This window comes from Helicoverpa zea, chromosome 13, assembly GCF_022581195.2.
Source record: "Helicoverpa zea isolate HzStark_Cry1AcR chromosome 13, ilHelZeax1.1, whole genome shotgun sequence".
NCBI lineage: Eukaryota > Metazoa > Arthropoda > Insecta > Lepidoptera > Noctuidae > Helicoverpa > Helicoverpa zea.
This window is the reverse complement of record NC_061464.1, coordinates 8,521,292-8,548,676: the sequence shown is the minus strand read 5'-3', so window position 1 is coordinate 8,548,676 and position 27,385 is coordinate 8,521,292. Positions and strand designations below refer to the sequence as shown.

Sequence of the window (27,385 nt, the reverse complement as noted above, 5' to 3'; positions counted from 1 at the left end):
TTTATTATATGAATATTACCTTTTTTTGGTTTCCACTTAAATAACTAAAATATAAAACAAATGATTCCGCCAATTTAAAACGAAAATAATCTTAAAATAATGCGGCGGTTCATTTTGAAGGAACGGTAACGAACTCAGTGTTATGTTGTGCCCATCACTAGTCGTGACTAACTGATAGGTGTCAGGAACGCATTCTCTGAACGGCCGAAGTATAACTTAACAGCGAGAAGAGAGATCATTGCATAGGCTCTATACTACTCCTGTTTTTCGAATTTGAAACACCATTGTAGTTTATAGCCCCAAGCCTTATAATTTACTAACTTTGCCCATAAACTGTTTAGGTGCAGTTTTAGGAAATAGATAAGCGGCGATGGAACATACTTAATACTTTTTTCACAAAAGAAAATTGTAACTAAATGGTTACTCAAAGTTTTTATTCTAAAGTTTTTTAAAAGACGTAGCGTAATTTGTTTATCTTTTTTGAGTCTCGATTTGCAATGAAGTGTAAAAATATGTTCCTTTGTATTTTTAGTTTGTAAGAAATTGTTTCTTACGTTGTTTCTTCTTCATAACTCATTAACAAAGCACTTTGTCGCTCTTAGAACTTACGTTTTCGGAAGTGTTGGCATTTGAGAGGAAAATAATACAAGTCTTTGATTTCCAGTACATTTATATCATAACGACGATATTGCTTTGGTGAATAGTCTCCAGCGGTGGTGTATTTGTTTTATATAATAGAATATAATATTGAGTTGAAATGTCTATCCAAGTGTTGCTTCACGTAGTGTCATAAGCCGAATTAATATTAACAGATATGTCTAGTCCTGTGATCCATTACAATACAAGTTATCCCACTGCAACTTGACAATAGACTTTTAAATTAAATGCGTGCTAAAACATAAGGTAGCAAATGTGGCCTCAAGTGTTCAACAATATTCACTTAACAGAATAATTAGGATTTAATTAACATTGCAAATAACTGACTGGTTTTAATGTGTAAAAATAATGTTGTGTGGCAAAGTGCGCGGTTTGCCCTTCGGCCTGAGGGCACGCTTGTAAATATTTCTTACTTTAAGTTTGTACTGTACAATATCGTTAGTTCTGAGGTCTATAATGACTTGAAAATTTGTTGACTGCATGCGGCGCAAGCGTTTAATGTGCGGACGGTGAACATGGACTCAAATGTAAACACTTTTGTTGGAATTCATTTTATTTCTTTTGTAGATATTTGTAAAGTTTGGACAATAATTATATAATTCAATACTCCAAATTGTAACAATTACAAACATTTTTGCTGTATTGTGAAAAACTATGTTAACTTCACAGACTACTCCACTGAATGAAATAAACACGTTCTTTGGTATCATTCTCATTTATTTTAGATTGGATTTGTTTCTTGAACATAGCTGGTCTAGTTGTTCATCTAAACGAGATGTAAGTAATATAAACAACCAACAACAACCTATTCAAACTAAGTATATTTTATTCAGTGGAAATGGTCAATTATGTTTATGTTACACAAAATATCTTCAATTAAGTTACTAATAAATCGCCACGATGATTTTATTGTATTGAAGTTGCGTGATCGGAGTATCTGTACCCGCGTCATCATGTACATAAAGTAATAAAATTTTATTTTACAAATTTATTTATATTTCCGTTTCATTTACAAAACTCGTCATACTTAATACATATAATTATAAAAATATTATTTGCTATTAAGCAATAATCATAAAAAATATAGTATACATTTATACTTTAGGGCTTCCACTGCATTTACCTCAGAAGATGATCTCGATTCTACGACGCGTTGGTTCGTACTTTCTGAAACAAGAAAATTGTAAGTGATTTATCAAAGAAAGCCCCTCTTCGCCTGGCAAGAAGTTCCCTCTATGTTCAATGAACGAATTCTACCTTTATTCGATTCTGCATTTAAAATAACTTGCTTAAGGTAATCTAAAGACGAACTGATAGAAATTTAAAGACAAAGGCAATAAATTATGAAATATGTACTTACTCGAATTCAACGTTGGCGGCTCTAAACATCCTCTGAGAAATTTGGTATTTCGGCTTGTGGTTTTTTTCATCTGATAAATAATAAACTTTACTGATTCCTGATTGGATGATTATCTTCGCGCACTCATTGCAAGGAAACAGATTGACATATATGTGACAACCCTTTACATCGCTGCAGTTCTTGTTGACAATGGCATTCATTTCAGCATGGCACACTGTGAAATAATAAAAACGTTGCGATACTTATTTATGAACTTCTTATAAAAACTGTCTGTCTTTGATCATCGGGTTTACCTACTTATTTAAAAACATGTCTATTTTCTCTGCTAGAGCAATTATCAAAAGTGTAATAACATGTTTTAGTATTCTCCTTATCTACACATTTTTTGTTTGGTTTGTGCCCTAAAGGCTCCTAAACTACAGAATTGATTTGAAAAATCCTTTCACTATTGGAAAGCTACACTATTCTCAAGTAACAGAGGCTATATTTTATTGCAGTATGTGAAGAAGTTCGCCCAGGTTGTGGATCAAACCACGGAAAAACAATTCAGTACAAATATTTATAATAGGTACCTACCAGGAGGTGTTTTCATGTAATTAGTTTATTCACTTTTCTGGGTAAGCCATAAATAAAGGACAGATAACAACTTCTGTTAAATTACAAAATGCATTATTGCAGTCTTATCTAAAAGACCAATATGTACTTTTACTAAATAAATTATTGATGATAAGACCTAATATAGACAGTATAGAGTATATCATTTGTACAGATGTTTAATGTTCATTAAACTCATTGTATAGATTGTTAATTGATCTAGCCAAAAAAAGTTTAATTATGATCAATATAATATGGTTAATTGAGAGATGTTGAATAACGTTTGTTGTTTTACCAAAAAGTTTATCTTCCTTCGCCCAAGTAAATTTATCATCAATACATCCATTTGGCAGTCCATTGTATCTGCAATATAATAAGAATGATAATTCATTCAGTTATTCATACTCATCATCATCCTCCGAGCCGTTTTCCCAACTATATTGGGATCGGCTTCCAGTATTCTGGATGTAGCTGAGTACCAGTGCTTTACAAGGAGCGACTGCCATCTGACCCCCCTCCTTCACTCTTATAACCCGATGGGACAGTAACTTGACATGACCGGAAAGAGATCAGGCGCAGGACCGACATTAACGTGCTCTCCGATGCACGGGTGTATCAATCATCAACATCCAGGCTCTGGGCTACTTTTTTGAAAGTTTCTAAACCCCAGAAAGTGATTTCTGCCTGTCCCGGGAATCGTACCCGAGACCTCGTGCTCAGCAGCCGTGCTTGCAACAGCTTGGCCAACAAGGCAGTAAATTAACTTATACAAGAGAATATGCCTTGTTTTTATCTGGTTGTTGGAAGAAGTTCCCTCAGGAAGCGGCAGAAGCCATTGTTGGAAGCTGGTTTAAATATATGTATGCTGGTGCTGGTTTAAGTATGTATATTTTTAAAGAGAGTTGGATGGTGGTTAATAATAATAATAAAGCTTTATTTGACTTCATAACAGAACATTTGCTTATAGAAATTTCACATTTATATCATTTATTTGTTACTGTCATGTAGTCTCTCTATGGTAAAAGCCTCCCCCAACTTAAGCCACTGGTCCCAGTTCTTGGCAGTTAGCATGCATGATGGTGGTTATTAAGCTCCAATTTGAATTATACTTAGATTAATACAGGTGGTCTTCACAAACCCGATGCTAATAATTCTGTTATCGTTATTCACAATGCAGGCACCCACTTGGGTATCAGGATCTTTGCTTCGTTGTGCTGCCAAACAGGCAACAGCCATGAAATAATCCTGCCAACTTATAACGTCCTCGCGCCTCCTGGTCCTAAAACAAAATCATCACTACTAAATATATTTTCATTAGAGTAACTTTTAAAATTACACTAGCTGTTCCCTGCCGTTTCATCCGCAACCCGAGGGATTTGTCCATGTATTTTATGCTGCTCTGCTAGAGGGTGAGTAGTTGCGACTGGAGATTAGTATACTCGTGGAAGTTATGCTGCCCTGGTACCTTACATTTGTGGTTCGGCCGCACTCTGCAAGCAGATTTTAGTCTAATCACCCCCACCCCGTGGAAACTTCTTTTCATAGCCGGATGGTGACAAAAACTATTCTATGTCCTTTTCCCGGGTCGAAGCTCCATTCTCGAGTTATAAAAGTTTAACACGACTTTCTTTTATATACTTGTTTAGAAGATAGAAGAATTGCTTTATCTAACACTAGCTTCCGCCCACGGCGTCGCTGTGTGGTGTATTAAAAAAAGTAGCCTATGTGTTAATCCAAGGTATCACCTATCATCATACCAAATTTCAACCAAATCGGTCTAGCCGTTTTTGCATAAAAGAATAACAAACATACATCCATATATTCTCACAAACTTTCACATTTTATAATATTAGTAGGATAAACAAAAATAAGTATGAACATGATCGGTCAGTGGGTCGTCTTATATACGTATCAATAGAGTTAACAAAGGTATAATATATTTAGTTAGAAAAATAAATAAGTTTTATAATAACACAAACTTACTCATTTAACGATAAGTTCGCGGTTGCTTCTGTAATATCCATTTCTTTTTTAGGACTAATTTAATATATATATTTTTTTAACTAATTTTACCTAAACTTAAGTCACTATCATCGCATTTTAAATATGAAAACAAAGTGAAGTGCTATCTTATCTCGAGACCAATTCGTTTCCCTCCACATTGAATTTCTAGGTTATCTTGACTGTCAACTGTCAAACATATGTCACTTCGACATTTGTCTCTCAATTTTAATTTAGGGTCCTTTTAGACTCACCGGCTCGGAGAGGAGAGTAAATTCATAACACGTTGAAAATGAAATGAAATGAAATACGTTTCATCACGCGTGTGACACAGTGCATTAAAAAAAATGAAATGTACAAAAAATTAGAAAAAGAAAGACGAATTACAATTAGAAAAAATAGAAAAAAATACGGGACAAAAGCCTCAGCGCTGATTTTCAGGGAGAGCCGATCGAGTAGTTTGAATTTAAAGTAAGGTTTATTTTTGCATATGCACTGCTATGCTCGAAAGCGCTTGGTGTGAAATAATAAGAGGCGCCGACCGGCTCCGATCGCGTACATTTTCTCAGTCATGCAGTTTGGCTCCGATTGCATGCTTTTTAACGCTCACGCAGCCAGCCAAAAAAATCTTCTCATAGCTGTCGACCGGGAGCGTGCTCAAAAGGCTGGCAGCATTGCCACGTTGGATGGCAATAATTAAGGGAAGGTTTTCTTTTTGGGAATTAAAAAAAAGTAATTCCCAAAAGTTGTACCTGGGGCTGCCAGATACAGGTATTTCAATGCCGGGATAATTCGAGGATTACGAAAAAAAACCTATGTATTTTTTTTGCTATTGATAATTCGCATGTTTGAAGACTGTTTTTGCCGTCCTTTCAAAAGACTTGCGAAATCTGGGCTCACTTCTTTAGAAATTTAGAACGAACAATTGTAATGATTTTGTTTTAAAAGATTTTTGAGGTTCGGCAGGGTAATAAAGAGAGGGAAGCGGCCTGCTACTTGTAACTTAATGAAAAAAACTAGTGTATGTCTGTATTCCAAAATCAGGGACTATAAGGTGCAATTCCTGGAGACGGGCCAAGACACGTAATTCCGGGACAATCCCGGATTTCCCGTCCATCTGGCAACCCTACTATATGAGTGTACCTTTACCAAGTTGAGCCGGGAACCAAGAAATTTCTGGACAAATTCTTTTGAAAATCTCTCGGGACATTCGGATAATAATCTGACCGACTTCTTTTAACCTTGTATTCAATTTTTATTTCCTATTTTCTATTTTTTTATTGTCGATGACAACATTTTTTTCAAACATTTTTATACGATACGAAAAATATACTACTTACTCTTATGAATCTAATTTTGTACTACCCATAATACTACATAGGTAGGTACTTCCGTATGTACCTAGGTATTACCCAATTATATATGTTAATTATATATATGTTTGTTTATATGTTACCCTATTAATCAGTCCCCTCTTGTACTACTTACCTTATTTACTCCACCCATATGCTCAATTATATACATTCTTCTATATGCCAACTTACTAGCTTCTTAGGTAGCGCTTAGCTGGGCTGGTTTATTATGAAAATTCAAATTGATCAAAATAGTCTCCGACAAACGAAGTTGGTAAGTAGAAATAGAATTAGTGTTTTTTTTTTTACAAAATAAAAGGACCAATTAGTTTAATTAATATTGATTTTATAATATGTACCGAATTGAAAATTTCTTTTATACCGTTGGTAAGCTACTACTACGAGTTCTTCCACGATGCGGCTGATACCGCGGGAAATCAGACAGTTGGTAATAAAATTAAACTTCTAAAAGTAGGTGCGTATTTAAATTTTCATTTATCTACATTAAAATTGTCTCATTTGGTTAAACTGAAGGTTATTTTCTAGAACAGTTAGACTAAACCTTGAATTGATGATGTATTTTAATTGGGGCTAAAGATACTGAAATCTTTTACATTAAACGCATTACTTTTTATCTATAAAACTAGAACTAAATACATTAATTAAGGCATTTATGTGCTAGTGTTACCTTGAACTGTAGGCGAGGACTGTAGGTAAACCACACAATACGGAGACAACGATATTATGAAAATATCACTGTCAGAAGTATTTTGCAGATTCACTTTTGATACTAAATAAGATAATGAGCCGTGGCCTTAATTAAAAACCGGCCAAGTGCGAGTGTGCGAAGAGTTCTGTACAATTATTCATAAAGCCACTGACAGCCTAGCAATAGAACATAGTAGATATATTCTATGTATAACATACTAATAGGTTTATTTTCGTTTTATGGGAAACCCCAATCAAAGAGGTTTTTTCAAACGTAATAACTTTAGAAAAGGCTTTGATTTTTAGGCAGGATAGTGAAGAATTGAAATAAAATTCAGGACGATCTCAATATTGTTTGAACATATGGTCACAAGGATGATACTAAGTTACTACAAGCCTATGCACGTAAAGTGAGCCAGTTCATCGTGTCCAGTATTTAAGCGGGTAGTGCGTTACGTATACAGTTTATACTTATCTAATGCCATTGTGCTAGATAAAATTATTGAAAAAAAAAACTGACTAAATTAAATTAGAGTAGTTTCTGTACTAAAACAAGTCTTACTGTTTCTTTGCAAACATGATATCAATTAACGTGATAATTAACGAGTTCTTCAAAGCCCTACAGTCTATGGGTTCTTCGTCTATGGTGCAGTGGTTTTTTCGCGCCTTGACCTTGTCACAGGCGTTGTTGCAGTCAGGGTGGCCAACTAACTATCAGCTAACAGGTAAATTATATTGTTATTGAGGTCGTATTAGATATAATTATAGTCAGTTTATAAAGTACTAGCTATTCCACACGTATTCATTTTCCAAACTTTTTCCCGTACCCGGATAAATCATAGTACATGTTCAGCTCAGATAGTGTAGCATCTTAAAAGTGTAATAATTATTCAGATCGGTTCGGTAGTTCCGGAGCCTAATTGATTCAAACAAACTAAATGAACAAACAATCAAATCTTTCTTTTTTACATATTCTGCGTCTAGGCTCACTTACCTACTTATTCTATAGGTATATCTGTTAATTCGTTAACTATATATCGGGTGTGTCGTTCACAATCACATTAAATCATATCGCATATACTTTATGATATTCTATGACGAATTGTAAAAAAAATAACCTAATCCATTCAGTGGTTTAACCACAGGAGTCATTTTTCGTTTTTATAATTTACAACATCATGTGTAAAGCAGAGATACACTGTCAGTTTTCAAGGGAAAATTTCAGTTGTTTGTAATGACTGACTTTTATAATGGTGTTCTAATTTTTGCAAATTATTCCATTTACTTTGTTTGAAAAAAAAAACATTTTTTTTATTTTTACGTATTTTTCTTTTATCTTTGTGTTAATCGACATATAGTAACCAGTATATTAACGCATTTCATTTAATGTGATTATGAACGACACACCCGATATAGGAATTTTAAATGAAATAGTAAATTGATCAACAGATATATAGAATACTGTCACTAAAGTTACGTTTCGAACGCTAGTAGCCTACTGCAACTGCCGACCACACATGCCACGACTGCATTAAATCGACAATCGGTTTGTATGTATTTACATGAAACCGTTTCGAATCGAAGCGTCAGCAGTAGTAGCAGTCCATTCGCATCAGTTTCGTCCAGTCGCTGCAAGTGCGGTCGACAGTTGGCAGCCAGCTTTCAAATCGCACCTTAACTTGTATTGCACAGAGGGTACACTGTAGACAATATTTTTCTTTAGAACATACATAGGGACACCGTTGCTTTATTTTTTTGGCCTCTTCCTCTCATCAGCAATATACAGTAAAACCAACTAGTTGGAATTTTCTGTCATATTTAATTCCCTCGTTTAATCTCATATCTACTTTATCATTAACTAGCCGTTTTCCCGCGGTTTCAACCGCGTCCCGTGGGAGCTACTGCCCGCACCGGGATAAAATATAGCCTATGTTACTCGCAGATAATATAGCTTTCTAATGGTGAAAAAATATTAAAATTCGGTCCAGTAGTTTTTGAGTTTATCCATTACAACCAAACAAAGAAACAAACAAAGTTTTTCTCTTTATAATATTAGTATAGACGACAATCATGCTAAATATAGCATAATTTAATGGGCTATTTACTTTTGTCAGATATTTCTAAGCATTTAATTTTCTAAAATGTTTATTTTAGTTTGTAGTGACTCAAGTGACGGTTTTATTCTGATTTGAGATAGATGGTGATAGATTCGACTTCATAGTGGTCGGCAGTGGGTCAGCAGGATCGGTTGTGGCAGCCAGGCTGTCAGAGATACCAGAGTTCAACGTACTCCTCGTGGAAACCGGAGGAGATCCCCCACCTACCAGCGTTGTGAGTACATTAGTCTAATCCAAACATTCAAACTTTTTACGGCCAGTTTTGTAAATATATATAGCTATATCATTTAGCCCTAGAAATAGTGCTTTTCTTTTCCCAACAATCTTATAGGACAAACAATTAATCTTTCACCTTAGAGAAATGAAGGCATGCTTTAGTGTACTATTGTAGGTATCTTATGCATTTATGACAGTGAAACAATTTCAGATTCCAGGTCTGTTTACAACGCTACAAGGCACTGAATATGATTGGAATTATAAAGCCCGGTTCGATGAAGGAGTTGGCTTAGCACACCCAGGTGGCTTTCTTCCATACTCCCGTGGAAAAGTCCTCGGAGGCAGTTCTTCCACCAACTATCTGATATACTCTCGTGGTGTTCCTGAGGATTATGATAAGTGGAACCGAATCGCACCAGGATGGGGCTGGGATAGCGTCCTTCACTATTTCAAAAAGCTGGAAGGCATGACAGATACAACACTGTTCAAAAATCCACGAACCGCTTATCTCCACTCAACTGATGGCCCAGTGAAAGTTTCTAGGCCTGGGACAATGGCATCTACTGCCGCCATTGATGATATAAGATTGGATTGCTACGAAGAAATGGGCATAAAACGGGTTCTTGAAATTAATGGTCCTGAGATTGTGGGTGCCGCCCGTCCACACTTCACTCTCTATAATGGTAGAAGATCTAGTACAGCAGAAGCTTATTTGAGACCTGCTAAAGACAGACCTAATCTTAAAGTAGCAAAATTCTCCACTGTTACTAAAATTTTAATAGACCCGCATACATTGCAGGCATTCGGAGTACAAGTCTCCATGAATAATAAAAAAACTATAAATATCTTTGCTTCTAAGGAGGTTATTGTTTCAGCTGGTACTATAAACAGCCCTAAAATTCTTTTACAGTCAGGTATAGGGCCTCAAGAAGATTTATCAAAATTGGGTATAAAAACTGTGGCCGATCTTCCAGTCGGCAAGAATTTCCACGACCACCAAGCTATACAGTTGATTTATAAAGGTAAACAAGGAATTGAAACAGCAGCACAAAATATTGTGGCAGCACCACAATTAGATACTCTGCCTGTTCCCGTACAAAGCGGGTTTTTCAGGATCAACACTACTTCTGACTACCCGGCTGTATCGCAACCCCATTTCCAATTTTTCAATACGTACATAGGGGCGGCGGCTTGGCCTCTTTTGATGGTTGTGTGCAAAACAGTCGCTAACTTTGACGAGAAACTATGCAATTCTCAGGCGAACGCGAACGCTTTTAATGAAATAGATAACGTGCTCCTCATCATGCTGCATCCACTATCAAGAGGTCAGGTGAGATTAGCGAGTGCTGATCCTTCTGATGACCCTATTATTGATTTAGGGTATTACAGGGATCCTTATGATTTAGACGTGGCTGCAGAAGGTGTGAAATATATGAATACTTTAATAAATACAAAGTATTTTAGGAATGTAAAAGGTAGTGTTCCAAGGTTGAGTGTGCCTGGCTGTGAGGACTTGGACTGGGGTTCACACCAGTACTGGAGGTGTTACGCGAAGAATACGGTGGCGTCGATTCTCCATGCGGTCGGTACTTGCAGCATGGGACCCAATGGCGTGGTGGATGAACGTCTGAGGGTTCATAACATAGGAGGATTGAGGGTCGTGGATGCCTCAGTCATTCCATTCATTCCTAGTGGCAATACAAATGCTCCAGTTATGATGATTGGCGAAAAAGCTGCTGATATGATAAAAGCTGATTACATTAAACGTAGTAAAGCATATGATAACCAAATATTTGCCACTTTTGACGATATTTTGGGGGTAGAACGATGATGAATTTGAATGCAGCCTTTCAGTTTTACTACCAGCCAGACAACTTAGATATGGGGTGTCGTGAAAAAGTTAATGACCACATTAACAATGAATTCAACGAAGATTTTTTTTCCATCTTTTAAGTAATGAAGCTTGACCGCTGCTGTGCTAAGTTAGCCTCTGTAAATTTAGGATAATAAATAATTTAACATTAACAACGTGAAGACACGGTGTACCTGCATCCCGCCAGCCATATTGAGCATCCAAAGTTTAATTTAGCATTGTATAGAGTTAAACAGAAGTATTCGTGCAAGATGCAGTCTTGTTTATTTATTGTTTTATTTCGACTTATTTATTTAGCCTTGTTAACGTCATTGGTATTCTTATTTTTATTTGAGAACTTTTGGTAGCATAGCCCTGATTTTATAAAGATATTTTATTTGTTGTATACAAGGTATACTTCGAATTTAAAATTTTGTTTATCGTTAATTAATTACGTAAATTGTATTCAACGTGGCAATGCAGCCAGCCTTTTGGGCACGATCCCCGCTGCCTGACAGCGATGCGGATGAATATTTTGATGGGTACTTACTTAGTATTCATTTTTCTCCCCTTTTTATTTTTGTAAATATGCAAATGTAAATATAATTGTAAAAATTTGAAAGAATGTTATGAAGTAAATAAATTGTTTATTACGTAAAAAAACTAACAATTGTTAAGGAGGCCTAGCCTTTGGAGCCACGGTTCTATCATAATTTTAACGAACGATTTAGTGCGTAGAATTTCGGTAAAAATATACGTGAATTTTCATATTAATTGTTCATTTTGAACAATGAATTGTTCGCAATAAGTCATTGCACGGTAAGAGTAAGCAGGTCAGTAGTTCGTTTGTTGCATAATGTATTTATAATTAAACGGTTTTTTAAAGATCATGCACGTATAGTGTTTTTTTAGGAAAAATCATTTCATTGTTTTCAGTTTTTCGAAAACTAAGTTTCAAATTCTGTTGTAATTAGAACAATGTTTTCGCTAACAATGATGGTAGGGTTAAAACTATACAAATATTTCTTTTTGTCGTTTTTATACCCTTTCATAGTGGTTACAAATCAAAGCGACCTAATAAATTATGATTGTAACATCGCGGATTGCACGGCCATATGCGTTGTTTAGTTATTTTTTTTGCATTTTAATGTGTTAAGTTAGTAATAGCTAGCAATACTGAGCATTTGAGGTTCCGTAGCGTTTGTCAAATACCTAATTTTCTCAAATTATTTAACGCTACTTGTTTCGCGTGCGGTAAAGTAAAAACTTGTACCTCCCGTGCCCGGGTAATGGGCCGTTAGGGACTTTACTACATTTCCACACTGAAACATATCAATCAGTTTACATTTTTTTCCCTTTTCTTTTTGTAACGAAGCAAGTTCACACGTGCCAAAGCCTGCAGGGGCTGCGAGATTGTTCGAAAGAGTTACTCTAAACGACGGCCCTGGTACATTAGTTCAAGTTTTTATACTAACAATTTTGTATAATATAGTATGTTAGTCTTTAAGGAATATATATGGGTCAATGCAGCCTGAAAATAAAGGTTTTTAGGGTTCCGTACCTCGAAAGGAAAAAACGGAACCCTTATAGGATCACTTTGTTGTCCGTCTGTCTGTCTGTCTGTCTGTCTGTCTGTCTGTCAAGACCCTTTATCTTAAGAACGCGTGAACGTATCAAGCTGAAATTCACATGAAATACTCGGGTCTATTGTCCCTTTAAGCTGTGAAAATATCAAACTTCTAAGCCAAGCCAATCAAAAGATACAACCGATTATGTCGATATTTTCAACAAATTTTCGACACTCGCAAAGGAATCAAAACCTACAGGGTACTTCCCGTAAACTCAGAATCTTGAAATTTGGCATGAAGCATTGTCATATAATGCAAATATAGGAAAAATTGCGAAAATCACATTTTTTTTGTTATATAATATAATAAAAATATTTTAATAAAATGAAACTTACTACCTTATTTCTCACGAACGAATAAAGGTACCAAATTGAAATTTATACCAAATACTTAGGTCTATTGTCCCTTTAAGCAATGAAAAAATCAAACTTCTAAGTTAACGCGATCAAAAGATACAGCAGTTTTACCGACACCTTAGACGAATTTCCGTCACACGCTAGGGAATCAAAACCTACAAGGTACTTCCTTTAAACTCAGAATCTTGAAATTCGGCACGAAGCAACGTTATTTAGTACAGATAAAGGAAAAATTACGAAAATGATAAATTTGAAGTTACATAAAATATTAAAACAATATTATTTTTGCTTACATGACATAAAATATTTTTTTAATAATTATAAACTTACTACTTACCCTTTTTCACATGAACGCGTAGAAATATTAAAGTTTTGATAAAAAGTGAAATTCATATCAAACACTTCTTAAATATAATGGCCTCTAAACTGTGAAAAATTTTAAATCATTCAAAGGTCATTGGGCACCTTAGTATGGAAACCATACCCACGGCGGATACGAACGAAATATAGCACAGTATAATGATAAAGGCTCTGATTTACTATGGCATTAGTCGCATCAATGTGAACCATGGGAATCTAGAGAAAATCAGGTGTAAACATCAAATATTTTCCTCATTTCAATGGGGAACTTAAACGACCACGTTTGACGGATTTGAGAAATCATTTCTTTGTAGTGAAAGAGTATACTCGCCGTTTATTTCCATTGTCATCAGGTCAGGATCTGATGATGGAAATCCTAAGAAATCGAGGGCAACTATCAGAAATTTTAGGCATGCATAGGATTTAAACTTGATTCTCAGATGTATGTCTGGTGATACTATCAAACAGTGAAAGTTTAGAGCTTACCTGATGATGGAGACGTGAGAAAGTCGAGAGAACTCCTTAACGGTATGTTTTTAGTTACGTCGTGTTTATATTATTCGTATTGACGAGAACTTTTCACAAAAGTTAAAAATAAAAACTTTTTACAAAAAAAAAAAACAACTTCTAAAAACAACAAGAAAACTGTTTATATGCATCGGTCTAGATCTCGGTGGTTAAATAAATATAGATGCATCCTCTAGACACCGACTTCTAGACCGAAGCACCTAACATCTTTTTAATTTCTTTCTTGCTTTTGTTTTCTTGTTGCTTTTTTATATGTTTGAAGTTGGATTTGTTTGTAAAATGCTACAAAATAAAGCCGACTTTATAAAACAAAGAAAGGGACAGAATACTTTTGTCAAGGCTCTAGAAACGTAAAGCCAGCAGCCCCGAATCCTACTCTCTAGAGGTCGTTGTTACAATTCGACAGCTACAAGTCGTCAGGCGGTTTCGAAAAAAACCTGAAACTGGGGCTCGTTAGGTGATTAATCCCTCAAAAATAAAAGATCCCATTTCTGCAATGGCTGCTTTAACCCAAGTTAGTAGTGAATTCTCGTCACCTAAAATAAAATAAGCTCCAACACAAGGTTACGGTATAAATTGTAAAGGAGTTCCCATAACTATATCTGATCTTTGCTATCGATCCCACAATGGCAGTCAAACCTATCTATGTGGAAAGTCTTCGCCAATACGAATAAAATAAACCCAAACACGTGGTAGTTGCAACATACCGTTCAGGAGTTCCCTCGACTCTCTGTAGTCTCCATAATCAAATCAGCTCCAAACCTTCACTGTTTACCAGTACCCTCAAAAATACACTCACATGTCTGGTTATGACTCGATGCGTGCCTACAATATTCAAGAGTTGCCCTCGATTTCTCAGGGTTTCCAGATCCTCATCAGATCCTGGTCATCCGAATTGGCATCTTCCTTCTGTATGAAAATTCTTTAACAATAAAAACTAGCATTGCAACCTGTACAATCCTCTGAAACTGCTTGTCTTTTATATTTTTCAAACGATCCTGGACATTCGTGGAATTTTAATAAAATATTATATTCAAAGAAACGTCATACCATTCTCCACGATTTAAAACTACTTTGATTCATGTCCGCCACTTTTTACAAAGCGGGTCAGATATGCCCAATGACCTTTAAGACATAATTAGTTATTTTCAATCAAATTTCTGAATGATGACTATAAAATGTTGTATATAAATAACTTTAATAAAATAACTTTTACAAGGTACTGGCCTACTATTTTAGTTATATTATAAAATAAAAAATATTAACTATTTTGACTCTCACGAAATTACCGTAACTAAGATTGTTCTAAACTTAACAGTTGGCGCGAAACTCACTTTTTATCTATACAGGATTTGTACGGAACCCTCGCTGCGCGAGTCCGACTCGCACTTGGCCGGTTTTATTTTTGATAAAGGGCTTTGGGCTTTAAAGAAGGAACATGATGGGTTTTAGCCATTAAGAGTCTGACACTCCCTCACGCTGCACCCACAGCGGGAGGAGTCATTTGATGTTCAGGAAAAAGTATATTATATACTTTGTACGTAAAATATAATAATGCTTCCATGTCATTATATACTTTAAGAGCAATGAACGAAGATTTTCTTACGGATTCGTTTCATAATGATTCGCAATCAATTAATAATAGTTTGGTTAAACATTTGTTGTTTTACTGTAATGAACTTGTTCCTCGAGGCGCATTATCATTGTTAGGACGTTAACTATTACAAAATTAACGAATCCGTACCGTTTGGCTGTATTGCGTTGCAAGTAAATTTTTTCAACATTCCGATTCATAAATACCTACTGATGTGAATGGAGTAAACAGTATTGTCCACGACTTTTAGGTCGAAACTTATTCGTAGTCAAGAAAAAGAACTAAAGTTTGTTTATTGGTACTCTGAAACTACTGAACAGATTAAAAATTATAATATTTCACTGTTAGAAAACTCTCTCTAGCTACTTATCCCCGAGTAACATAGGCTATATTTTATCCAGGTACGGGAAGAAGTTCCCCCGGGACGCGGGAAAAAATAGCCAATTATCAAGTTTTTCGATCAAAGACGAAATAAATTCAAGTGAGAAAACAGTATCGTCATTAAAATTAGAGCATTTAGAAGAGCCCTCTACTGCATTAACATAAGTCTGGCTTTCTGATGATAATCGCACCCCATTTGACCCCCACCCGGTCTTACTGACCCCCCGTCATTACAATAAAATCTATGATCATTATCTTTTATCTTTCGAGTGATAGAAATGGTATTTTAGTGAAAGAAATGCCGTGAAAATAGAATATAATAATGCTGGCTAATCCAGCAACGCCTCGTATCGTTATAACCTTCTCCGGACCTCTACAGGTATTTTAAAACCAAAATGAGCAAAATTGGTACAGCCATTCGCGAGTTTTAGTGAGATCAGGCGCAGGACCGACATTTACATGTGCTCCGATACTTGGGTGTATCAATCACCAACAGCCAGGCTCCGGGCTGCTTTGTGAAAGTTTCTAAAACCTGCAAATCGTTCGTGCTCAGCAGCCGCGCTATGCGACAGCAGAGAGCACATAATAAGATGCAATTAAAAAGAAAGCAAAAATACATGACATTCGTCAATGCTACATATTATTTACAATACCCCAATACCCTTAAAAAGGAACTGTGTGCAAGTCAACCTGGTCTCCAGAAGTCCACAAGTATGACTTGCCGTGGTTTCAAAGTCGTAAAATCACTCGTTTACATGACAAAGTCTCGCCGAGTGCTGTTAGAACATGATTATCTGAGCCCGGAGCCTGTACTACGAAGATTCATCTCACTATTACATATATCACAAGAAAGGACAGAGCATAGTAACTTTTTAATAAACTGTAAAGCGATTTCGTTAGAGAGACAAAGAAAAAAATGTCTTTGGGAGTTTAAATTGTCAGCTATAAATATTCAAGTAAGTTGAAAAAAAAGTAATGTGTTTGAAAACGGACAGGACGACTTTGACCATAAGGAAGCTACATTATCTGCGAGTAACATAGGCTATATTTTATCCCGGTACGGCAGTAGTTCCCACGGGAGGTTGAAACCTCGGGAAAACAGCTGGGAAGTGATAATTGTTCGAGTTAGAAAGGACGATGGTAGTGGCCGCAGCCGGGGTAATGACGCGAAGAGTATACGGTGAACTCTGTTTAATGTGCCGGAATACAGTGAGCGTTTGATGCCCGACCCGCCCCTTCTCACTTCCTTGGGGTACGCAAAATGAAAGCTTCTTCACCTTTGATCCTGATGACGTATTTAATGATCATGCAATACAGATTTAGATAGCCGCACATATATATTTTTTTACACGAAGAGAAAGACCTAAGTAAAGCTGGATGAATTGCCTGAAAGATGACGTGAATAAGAAGGGAATGAGTGTCAGTATGATAAGTGACAGTATGATTGTGCCAACCCCAAATAAAATTGGGAACAGGGCAAGAAGAAGAAGACATATAATTTTTTATTCGTCCAGTAGTTTTTTTAGGCTCAATCGGTATGGAGGTGTACGATAAGTACCCACTACAAAGATTAGGTATTAAGCCGGTATCAGACAGACTGAAAAATTTAATTGGAAGCGCTCATACTAAATACATATTTATAACAGATATTAGCGCGCGGTTTCACCTGCGTCCCTTAGCTAGATAAAATATAGCCCATGGCAGCCGAGGATAGCGGATAATTGAGAGAATATCAAAACAGTAGTTTCGGACCTTTTATGGTTCAAAAACAAACAGAGAATTTTCTGTTTTTTAAATTGTATTGTATTGTATTGTTTTTTATCGTCCCACTGCTGGGCACAGGCCTCCTCTCACGCGGAGAAGGATTGAGCGTTAATCACCAATTTTTAAAATTAGTACAGATAATTTTTTGTTTAGGTATTTTTAAACAGTTCTAAATAATCAATCATGCCAATGAAAGTTGCGCTAACATAATCAATGCTTGGGTAAGCAATATTCATTGGACAATGCAATAAGTTGCGTACACACTGCACACATTTTGTTAGGATTCCGTAGTTAACTTTTAGTCATCATAGGTGCATCTTATGTTCTAACTTGTTAACTGCCTCTCTCTCGTCAACTGTTACGTATAACTGCCTCGTTTTTCTAGCTGTCACAAGAGCGGCTGCTCAGCACGAGGTCTAGGGTTCGATTCCCTGGTCAGGCCGAAATCGCTTTGTGGGCTTTAGAAAGCTTCACAAAGCAGCCCGGAGACTGGAAGTTGGTGATTGATACAGCCGTGCATCGGGGAGCACGTAAATGTCGGTTGCGTCTGATCTCTCTCCGGTCGTGTCGGATTGCCGCTGTCCCAGGCTATGAGAGTGAAGGGTAGAAAGTGCACCTGTGCCTGCGCAAAACTCGTGCACTATAATTTGGCCTGAGCAGTTGGCTAATCTCCTTACACGACAACAGCCGCCGTAGCCGGTAATCGGCTAGGAGGATATTGTTATCATCGTCGAGTACTAATATTAGGTCTGGCACCTATTACCGGGACCTTTGTCGTCTTGCCGTGCCGACAGGGGTGAAAGCCTTCTACCTACGAGTAGTTGTCACAGTTCACTATAGTTCGGCCATTCAGAGAATGCGTTCCTGACACGTCGCGATTGAACTGACGACGTAACTTTGCAATGGCGTTGCAGTTACGATAAAAATATTTTTGCTGGTTGTTTACCGTTTTAACAATTGAGGAGCATTAAAACAACATTATTATATCAATAATCAATGAATGTTATTACGTCGTCAGTTCAATCGCGACGTGTCAGGAACGCATTCTCTGAATGGCCGAACTATAAACACAAAATCCGTGTTCAACTAAGTAAGTCTAAATAACAAAAAGTCTTAAAAAAACTTTAATACTTCAGCTAATCCTGTGGCTTCTAAAATCATTATTTTTATTAAAGTGTAATTATGTAATAGATCTCCTTATTTTGGCAATAATGAGAGAAAACGTCGGCTTTACACATTAAATTGAATAATTTCAGTCAGACGGGCTCAAGCTAATGAGATCGTGGTAAGCTCATCCTCCTTATGGAAACCAGTAATACAAGATCGGGACGCACCCACCGAGGGTCCCGTACCTCAACATAATCTCACTTTTATTATAAGCTAACTAATGCGAAATTATTTTCTTCTTGTGATTTTAGTTACACTTTCATTGAAATACGGCAGAACCGATAGAAGATTTTGGAATAGACTGTTATGGGTTTGCCGCGTTTTGAAGAAATTACCGTAGACAAAAAGAAAGTCATTTCGCATTTATAAAAATAAATAAATAGAAAATAAGTATGCGATATTTACCTAACTTAAAAAACCTAAATTAAAAATGTAACTAATCAAAACAACAATGTTTTTGGGAAGTTTGTAAAACATATTTTTATTAAACTACGTTATTCTGAGGAAACCAGAAGTTCATGGTAATGGTTATATGGCACTTGGCAAATAAAAGATCTGGTTATTATTGACTGGGTTTGGTTACGGACCCCTAAATATAAAAAAAAACGGCCAAGTGCGAGTCGGACTCGCGCACGAAATGTACCGTACCAGAGCAAAAATGAGCAAAAAAACCCCCAGAATATTTATTTTATTCTAGTTTTCCGTATTTGTTGTTATAGCGGCTACAGAAATACATCATTTATGAAAATTTTAGCTCTCTAACTATCACGGTTCATGAGATACAGCTTGGTGACAGACGGACGGACCGTCCGGACGGTCAGAGGAGCGAAAACAATAGGGTCCCGTTTTACCCTTTGGGTACGGAACCCTAAAAAGACCTTTACATGATGGCCACGTGGAAATTTTACCGAAATAGAGTAGGTGGGATGAAGATAGGCGCCCCGATGCGATGGATTGAATTTATCACAGCTAATGCTCGGTGGTTTTATAGGATAATATATTTTTTACAACGTAAATAGGTATTTCAAGTTTCTTTTTGGTGATTTAAATATATGTTTTTCAGCATTTTTTGTTTGCGATGGTTAATAAAGTGAGAATCAAATGTTTTTGTGTGTCCTTTTTTTTAAAAGTTTTAACATTTTATGAGACTTTATTGGTTTTTGATAGGTTTGCAAATTTACCTAACGATTTACAGTTATGCGAAAGTCAAGCAACAATATATTTCTAAAAGCTAGTCTCTCTTAGGTTACTAGGTACTCTTAGGTAAAAATCTTTTAAGAAGCTTCGGTAAATAAATCCATAGCATTTCCAGTTCGCTCCTTAGAGTGTGATACGTGCTTCGCCTAACAAATTACAAGCAAGGAGTGTTTCGCAACCGACTGCAGTAAATTGCAACGCGAACAAATCGAATATTTATCTGTCAGCTCACGCCGCACCTGGTTACGACTGCCCTAGTCCTCAGGGTATTTATTCAAGGCTTTTTTCGTACCTACTCATTGTGCAAGGGAACATCGGAAGGCCCTTGGCTGTCGAACCTTTTCTAACTTTCTTGTGGTCGACTTCCAGTCTAACCTGACGCGGCTGAGGCCGTCTGTCAGACCCATAAAGTAAATAACCTTGGTCAGACCCAGGACCAAGTTATTTGGGCAGCACGATACCTCTTGGTAAGACTGGTTGTCACTTTTTGAACAGTCGTTTTATTAGTCAGAGAGTACCTTCACGACGACGATTTGGATTGGATTTAGATTTAGATTTGGGGCATGAGTTGGGCGGGGATCATAATTTAATCTAAAAAAAAAAAACTTAATTTAATCTAAAAAAAAGACAATTTTAACACCAAATAAACAGATTTGATTAAAACAAACCTCTGCTTAAAACGACAGCATAACTTTCGTACCAAATATAATAACATTTTTACCTTTCCAATAAAATATAGTGTTCAGTTTCAGTGACGTCATGGGACGGCAATAACACCAGTTTATCGGGGTAGAACATAAAAGGCACCGGTCACCTCGCACTTGTCGAAAATATCGTTTGTAGTTAATATGGCTAGTTGCTAACACCTCATACACCTTTGTATATGGTTGTGTAAGGTGAATGATACACGCGCGAGTGAGTATGAATCTTCAGGAGTTCAGTTTGTATGAAACCTGCAAACCTTTGAAATCTTAGGAGCCTTGATTATCGTATGTAGGTAAATAACTAATTGCTGTCACAGGTAAATTACCAATTAGTTAATTCCTTAATGCTGCAATCGTATGCGGATTATCAGATCTCAAACAACAATAACTGGAGGGTATCGAGAAAGTAAGAGGTCGATTATAGCCGTGCTTTCTGGCCTCTTTAATCCAGTGACAGGGTAGCACATGCCTCCTGCTAAAACTGTTTTGTCAGAACAACATAATTATGTTGCAGGTGATTATCAAGACGTTTGGGAGTTAATCGTGCAATAAGCTCTAAGGCGTCAGAACGTGAGGGTTCACATATGCGAAGGATTAATATCTGAACATCGTTGAACACTTAATCCACCAAAATATATTGTATCTATATTACTACGGAGGTACTGACTTAGGACTACATCGGTCAAGGTTACCATGCAACGTTATAGGCCTATGGATATTTTGACCATCTTCAAGTGGAATATTTTAAGAATGTCGAGACTCTTTCCTCGAGAAAACAAACGTAACCTAAGTAAAATAAGTTGTGGGTCTCCGAATTTCGTTTGCTGCTCTTCGGTAGTCGCGGGCAGTTACGTTAAGTAAGCCTAGATGTTTCGATACTACAGACTTATAAAAACTGATACTATACTATTGAGAATTAAGTATGTGGGTATGATTGCCACAAAAATAACATCGAGGTGAACCGGAGCACATTTGTAAGGGCATGTGTTAGGCCAATAACTCGCCGTCGCCGAATGAAAGCCGACGAAGTTCTAGGTTTATTTATGCACGCACCCCCTCATGCCGCGATCGCCTTGCCAGTGAAACTGATTGAATTTACAAGGTGAGGGCTTAGAGATAAGAGGAGCGAGTAAGGTCAGTGTGTGAGTACTCCTCCACCAGGGTACATGAAGGGCTCCGCGGCCCTGGTACATGAAGGGCTTTTGAGATAACATGGTGGGTTTTAGTCATAGTGATGTCACTGGAGTATACTCCAGTTGAACACTTCACTGAAGATAAGCACTACACTATGTTGTGGCCTTCAGTATAAATATGTACCAACTGACCTTGGTGGTGCAACGAGGGGGAGTGTTTAGTTCAGTATAATCCAGTTGAGCACTTCACTAAAGATAAGCCTAAAGATAAGATCAACAAGTGATACTTAATTTAAAACTGAATTAAAATAATAAATTGTATGTAAGTAAATGTTTTTTTGTCTTATTAATTTAGAGCTTGAGCACCTGCTATGAAATTTCTCGTCCACCTAAAGGTTGACTGGTAGAGACCGCTTAAGGCGTTAAGTCCGCCTTTGTACATTGTTTTCTTATTTTGTAAAATGTGTGCTAAAAGTATAATCTATCTATATATATAAAAATGAAACCCGCTTTCCGTTGTCACGACATAACATGAAAACGGCTTGACCGATTTGGCTGGAAATTAGAGGGAAGGTAACTTAGACCCGGGAGAAGGTTTTAGGACAGTTTTTGGTCACCATCCGGCTACGGGACGCGGGTGAAACCGCGGGCAAAAGCTAGTAAATAAATAATAACTTTTATTAATTTAGTTCGTCTTCATAATTGCCTTTTATTTACATAGATATTTACATATTGACAATACATATTTAATAAAAAACTATCTTTTTTTTATTTAAACATTTGAATCATTATTGTTATTTTTTTTTTAATGTGAATTTGTGTAAAAAGTCCTATTAAGATTGTTTACCTTTAGTTAACTTCCTACCTATGGTAAATAGAATGATTGTTTTGAGAATCCATGTTTATAAGCCCGGTTTCCAAAACAAGAATTGATTAATTTTCAAATTAGGCAAATAGACCGCCACCGCGCCGCTTGTCAACGTAGATACACCGTTGTAGTGAGGGCCCCGTTCCTACATTATTCACTGCGGCCCCAAGCTACTTTGTTTGTCTGTTTGTCCCAAAGCCTGGGACTATCTGGGACGGGAATATGACTAAAATACATGCACCACGCATGCATCATTACATTACGACTACGATTAGAAGATCTTTCTAGCCAGCAATCTATCTAGTATAATATATTATATATACCAGATTGTAGTATCCGGATTCCGATGACAGACGGACGGACAGACAGAGGAGCGAAAACAATAGGGTCCCGTTTTACCCTTCGGGTACGGAACCCTAATAAAAAACAGAGAATTTTCTGTTTTTAAAATTAAAACAGATAATTTGTTGTTTAGGTAATTTTAAACAGCCTGACTTCGACGCCTGATCGATGTTCTTTTATATATGTTTTATGTTTATATATATTTTGTATATAGTATGTTATTTTTAGATTTGTTTAAAGATGAGTAGATTAAGTTTGTTTATATAGTGTGTACATTGCATAAAATGAGTCTAGTATACTTCATCACTACATAGTATACAAAGTCACTTTTTCTGCCCTTATATCCCTTTGTACGCTTAAATCTTCAAAACTACGAAACGGATTCTGGTGCGGTTTTTTTAATAGAAGGAGTGATTGAAGTTTAAGTATATGCATAATAACATTCAGTACCAGTGCGAAGACGGGGCGGGTCCCTACTATATCCCTACTAATATTATAAATGCGAAAGTAACTCTGTCTGTCTGTTACGCTTTCACGTCTAAACCACTGAACTGATTTTAATAAAATTTGGTACAGACCTTAAGAAAGAACATAGGATAGTTTTTATCCCGGACTTTTGAAGAATTCTCTTGGAAACGCGATATAACCGAAATCTACGCCGGCGAAGCCGCGGGCGGAAGCTAGTATTTATAATAAAAAGGAATTATTTTTTCGTTTGTCCTTATTGTACCATAAAGGCTCCTAAACTACTGAACCGATTTGAAAAGTTTTTCACTGACGGAAAGCTACACTATTCCCTTGAAACATAAGCCATATTTTATCCGGGTATGAAAAGAAGATGGCCGAAATAGCTTTTTAGGTTTTAAAAACTTCCACAAAGCTGCCTGGAAGTTGATAGACCTGTGCATGGGAGAGCAGGTAAATGTCGTTCTATGAGAGTCAAGGAATAGTGAGTGCACCTGTGTCTGCGCAAATGCTTGTGTAATTTAATATTTACTGCGCAATTGGCTCATATCCATACATGGGAACAGCAGCCGTGCTCGATAATCCGCTAGGAGGATATCATATTTTTAGGTTAAAATTATTCACATCATGCCTGCGGTTAATTTAAATGTAATAGATTATTTATTTTTCCTTGTATCTACTAAAATATTGCCATATATACCCATTGCAGCTTTGCTCGTGTATGGATTTATTATCTTTTTTTCTGTGAATGAATCATAAACATACCTACATGATAGCGGTTAATTAAAAGACACTAGGTATTATTTATTTTTCTTTGCATCTACTAAAAACATCATACTTAAACCTTCCTTATGAATCACCCAGTGTTTGTTTGTAGAACTCACTTATCTGAAGAGCTACATGTTCGATTGCGTGACGTTGTACAGTCAACTTCAGGTCAGTGGTAACATTTTTATAGGATAATCGTACTTATTACTATTGGGTTAAGGTGCATGACAGTTACTGCTAATGTGCAGTTTACTGTACCAGTTGCAGCAACGGGACGCGGGTGTGACCGCTGGTACTGCTGGCAGTCTAGTTATCTCTGCCGCTACCTACGCAGACCCACATAATTTTTTGCAACTCAATATTTTTCATATGCAGATCGATTTGATTTGTAAACAAACCAAAACATAACCATACGTAGGCAACAAAGCCAGACAAAAAATGGGTTAACGTTTTTAAACTGGCAATGACAATTTACGGGAGTCTAGTCTTCCTTAACTGACCGAAATAGGTTTGTATTTGTGAGGTTTCGGCTTAAGCGACTACGGAAGCCCGCGAAACGTTAGAGAGTTGGAAAAGTGGAAATTTGCTCGACTGTACGCTCAACAAATTCCCACTTTTCAGCCGTTGTAATGTATGTAGGCTTAAATGGTAGATATTCGTTTTCTCTAAAAGATACTTTAACTCTACCTATGCTATATTTACTATAGGTATTTTTGTAGAACGGAGGAAAGTGTTTAACGTCCTTGTCAAATTAAAATCAGCAACAACCGGAGAGAGTTCATCAAGCGCAAGACATACAGTAACGTGCTCTCCGATGCACGGGCGTATCTGCACCTTCAAGAGTTTGGGTTGCTCTGTGAAGCCTAACAAAACCCACAAGGTGATTTCGGCCCGACGTTGCGACCACTAGACCAACGAGTCAGTCGAAAGCTGAATATCAAGATACTAAATCAATTTTGATAACGTCCCAAAATCTTGCTAACATACGTTCGCTCGTAAAAGACATATCGAGAACATGTCGATGTATATATAGAGTACGTAGGGTCCGCCCGTATGTTATGGTATAAATTATTGAAAAGTCTTGCAATAACAGGGTCGGTCGACGGCGACATGTTGGGGAAATGTACGAACTTGTGAATATACTGTTCCGAACATCGTGTTACGTTTTCGGCTGATTGCTGTTTTTGTATATTCGTACCTATTGTACTTTATATATCCCACTAAGAGAGCACACTGCAAACTTTTATTTCACCGATAGTTAGTTTGGGCTCATAAATCAGTATGAAGATGAATGGTAGTACGCACATTACAAAGATCTGGAATTTAGCTATTTAGGATTACTTTATATGTATATCACTACATAGTATAAAACAAAGTCGCTTTTTCTGCCCCTATGTAACTTTGTACGGTTAAATCTTCAAAACTGCGCAACCGATTTCCATGCGGTTTTTTTTACAGATAGAGTGATTAAAGAGTAAGGTTTAAGTATATGTACAATAACATTCATTAAATGGTGGGGAAATACTGTTATCCCGTGCGAAGCCGGGGCGGGTCGCTAGTGTATAAGTAAAAAAAAAAGTTTCTCACATTTCTAAACAAATCTCTTCTTCGTCATCACTAAAATAAATGTCAGCTTCCAGTTTGGCTTTTTTGCCGATACTGCAACATACATTCAAATAAATAAATAATTTAAAAATTTGTTTGTTTGTTCCTTAAAGTAAACTACTGAATCGATTTGATAAATTCTTTCACCATCTATTGGGATGCTAGACTATTCACGAGTAATATAGGTTATATTTTCTCTGAGTACGGGCAGGAGTTGTCCCGAAACGCGGGTGATACAAAAAATATATCGAAAAATTACAAAAATATAAAAAAATATATATTACATCCAGCAGTACAAATGAAATAATCAATCGTTAATATATACTTACCGCCGATGAGGTTGATCCATTTTTCAGATATAATTTATTTATTTATTTATTTTTTTTTATTATTATACTTGTTACGTTAGATTGAGTATGGAATATGCGCGACAGCAGTGTTAACAAGTGATAACAAATTATTCAGTCTAACTATTTATATTCATATGTGTAGGTACTTGAAAATGATGTGGTCATTGCCTGAAAAAGATCGATATTTAATAACTAACATCCCATGGCGAGTGTGAGTTTGTTTGTTTATTTAATCTACAAAAATACAACAACGGAACCGAATTAAAAATGTAGAATGCATTTTTATGTTAAGTCTGACACATTTTTTTGAATTTACTTAAGACAATTTTGAAATTAGGCCAAGACCTAATCGAATTTAAATTTTTTGGTTAAGAGAAATTTTTAGAGATATCCATTCGTATAAAAGTTACAAACCAAAAAAAAAGAGAAATAATATAAGCAGGCAACACCGCAGGCCATGGTAGTTAAATAAGTCATATCGGACCAGGATGACATTGCACCACAAGTATTTCCTATGTATTTCCTATAAATAATATCAATATGTATAATACTCACTGTACATTTCCATCAATAGGTATATAGTATAATAGATGGCAATGGAAATTCTTGGGGAAATATAGTGGCCTTGTCGGCAACTATATTTTCGAACCGTTTGAGGTTGCCTCGGGTCGTGGGGTCCGAATGCACCCTATTTAAAGATCTATCTAGGCGGCTGGTTGACGCTGCGTGATCAAAAGGCTGGCTGATGAATTTTTTAACGCTTTTTAGTTTTCGTTTTTTTTTTTTTACTAGGATAGTTTTCTATATTTATTGTAAATTTGTTAATATATTTGTGTAATTTATATATAAAAAATATGATAGGTATTTATTTATTTTGCATTCTGGCAGACGGACTGACGCACCTAAGGTCTCGGGTCCAATTCCCGGTTCAGTCGATATATTTTGTGTGATGATTGATGAGAGTATACTTGTAGACCGTGGTCTGGGTGTTATAATATGTATAATATGTAGTTTATCAGTAATTGTGTTAGCACCCATAACACAAGTTAATTAATAGCTTACCCTGGGGTCAAGAAAATAATCATAGGGAATTATTTATTATGCATGGAAAGTTAGTTGATAATAATATGTTTTCCTCTCCGTTACTAATCAGACTTAAACGAGAATATTATAACTACATACTTAAGGTTTAGTTATTTAACCAAAATGCATTTAAATACCTTGTATGTCTCTACCAGACCTCGGGACTATAGAGTCCCGGATTTTTGGGAGGCGAACGTGGGGCCGAAGCCAACACGCTGAAGCCCTTTTGAGACAA

The 27,385-nt window shown here is 36.4% G+C and overlaps 3 protein-coding genes across 5 annotated transcripts in view; 2 read left to right on the top strand and 1 right to left on the bottom strand.

Moving 5' to 3' along the window:
* The window catches only part of LOC124635579 (N-alpha-acetyltransferase 15, NatA auxiliary subunit), an 82,537-nt gene extending 80,889 nt beyond the window's left edge, over positions 1 to 1,648 (top strand). The window contains exon 17 of the mRNA XM_047171504.1: positions 214 to 1,648. The gene's annotated coding sequence lies outside the window, so the exon portion shown is untranslated. The remainder of the gene's footprint in view (positions 1 to 213) is intronic.
* Positions 653 to 26,165, bottom strand: LOC124635578 (deoxycytidylate deaminase). 3 transcript variants are annotated; one of them, XM_047171501.1, is made up of 6 exons: positions 26,047 to 26,109; positions 25,700 to 25,771; positions 3,750 to 3,890; positions 2,907 to 2,974; positions 2,018 to 2,231; positions 653 to 1,824 (listed from the first exon to the last, which is right to left on the bottom strand). In XM_047171501.1, exons 1-6 carry the CDS (start codon positions 26,064 to 26,066, stop codon positions 1,782 to 1,784), a joined length of 558 nt encoding a protein of 185 aa, XP_047027457.1. In that variant the 5' UTR covers positions 26,067 to 26,109; the 3' UTR covers positions 653 to 1,781. The 3 variants fall into 3 exon arrangements, with proteins under 3 accessions (XP_047027457.1, XP_047027459.1, XP_047027458.1); XM_047171503.1 differs by lacking the exon at positions 25,700 to 25,771 and having other exon boundaries at positions 26,047 to 26,165; XM_047171502.1 differs by lacking the exons at positions 25,700 to 25,771; positions 26,047 to 26,109 and adding an exon at positions 4,595 to 4,799.
* Positions 6,673 to 11,144, top strand: LOC124635577 (ecdysone oxidase-like). Its single transcript, XM_047171500.1, has 3 exons — positions 6,673 to 7,397; positions 8,870 to 9,003; positions 9,217 to 11,144. Exons 1-3 carry the CDS (start codon positions 7,250 to 7,252, stop codon positions 10,834 to 10,836), a joined length of 1,902 nt encoding a protein of 633 aa, XP_047027456.1. The 5' UTR covers positions 6,673 to 7,249; the 3' UTR covers positions 10,837 to 11,144.
* Positions 26,166 to 27,385: the final 1,220 nt, after the last annotated feature.

Coding starts and splice junctions, on each gene's coding strand:
- LOC124635577 (XM_047171500.1), top strand. CDS start 7,250: ATGATATCAATTAACGTGATAATTAACGAGTTCTTCAAAGCCCTACAG. Junction 7,398..8,869: donor AACTAACTATCAGCTAACAG/GTAAATTATATT, acceptor GATTTGAGATAG/ATGGTGATAGATTCGACTTC. Junction 9,004..9,216: donor ATCCCCCACCTACCAGCGTT/GTGAGTACATTA, acceptor AAACAATTTCAG/ATTCCAGGTCTGTTTACAAC.
- LOC124635578 (XM_047171501.1), bottom strand. CDS start 26,066: ATGGATCAACCTCATCGGCG. Junction 2,975..3,749: donor AACAGAATTATTAGCATCGG/GTTTGTGAAGAC, acceptor ATTATATTGCAG/ATACAATGGACTGCCAAATG. Junction 1,825..2,017: donor GCCGCCAACGTTGAATTCGA/GTAAGTACATAT, acceptor TTCTTGTTTCAG/AAAGTACGAACCAACGCGTC.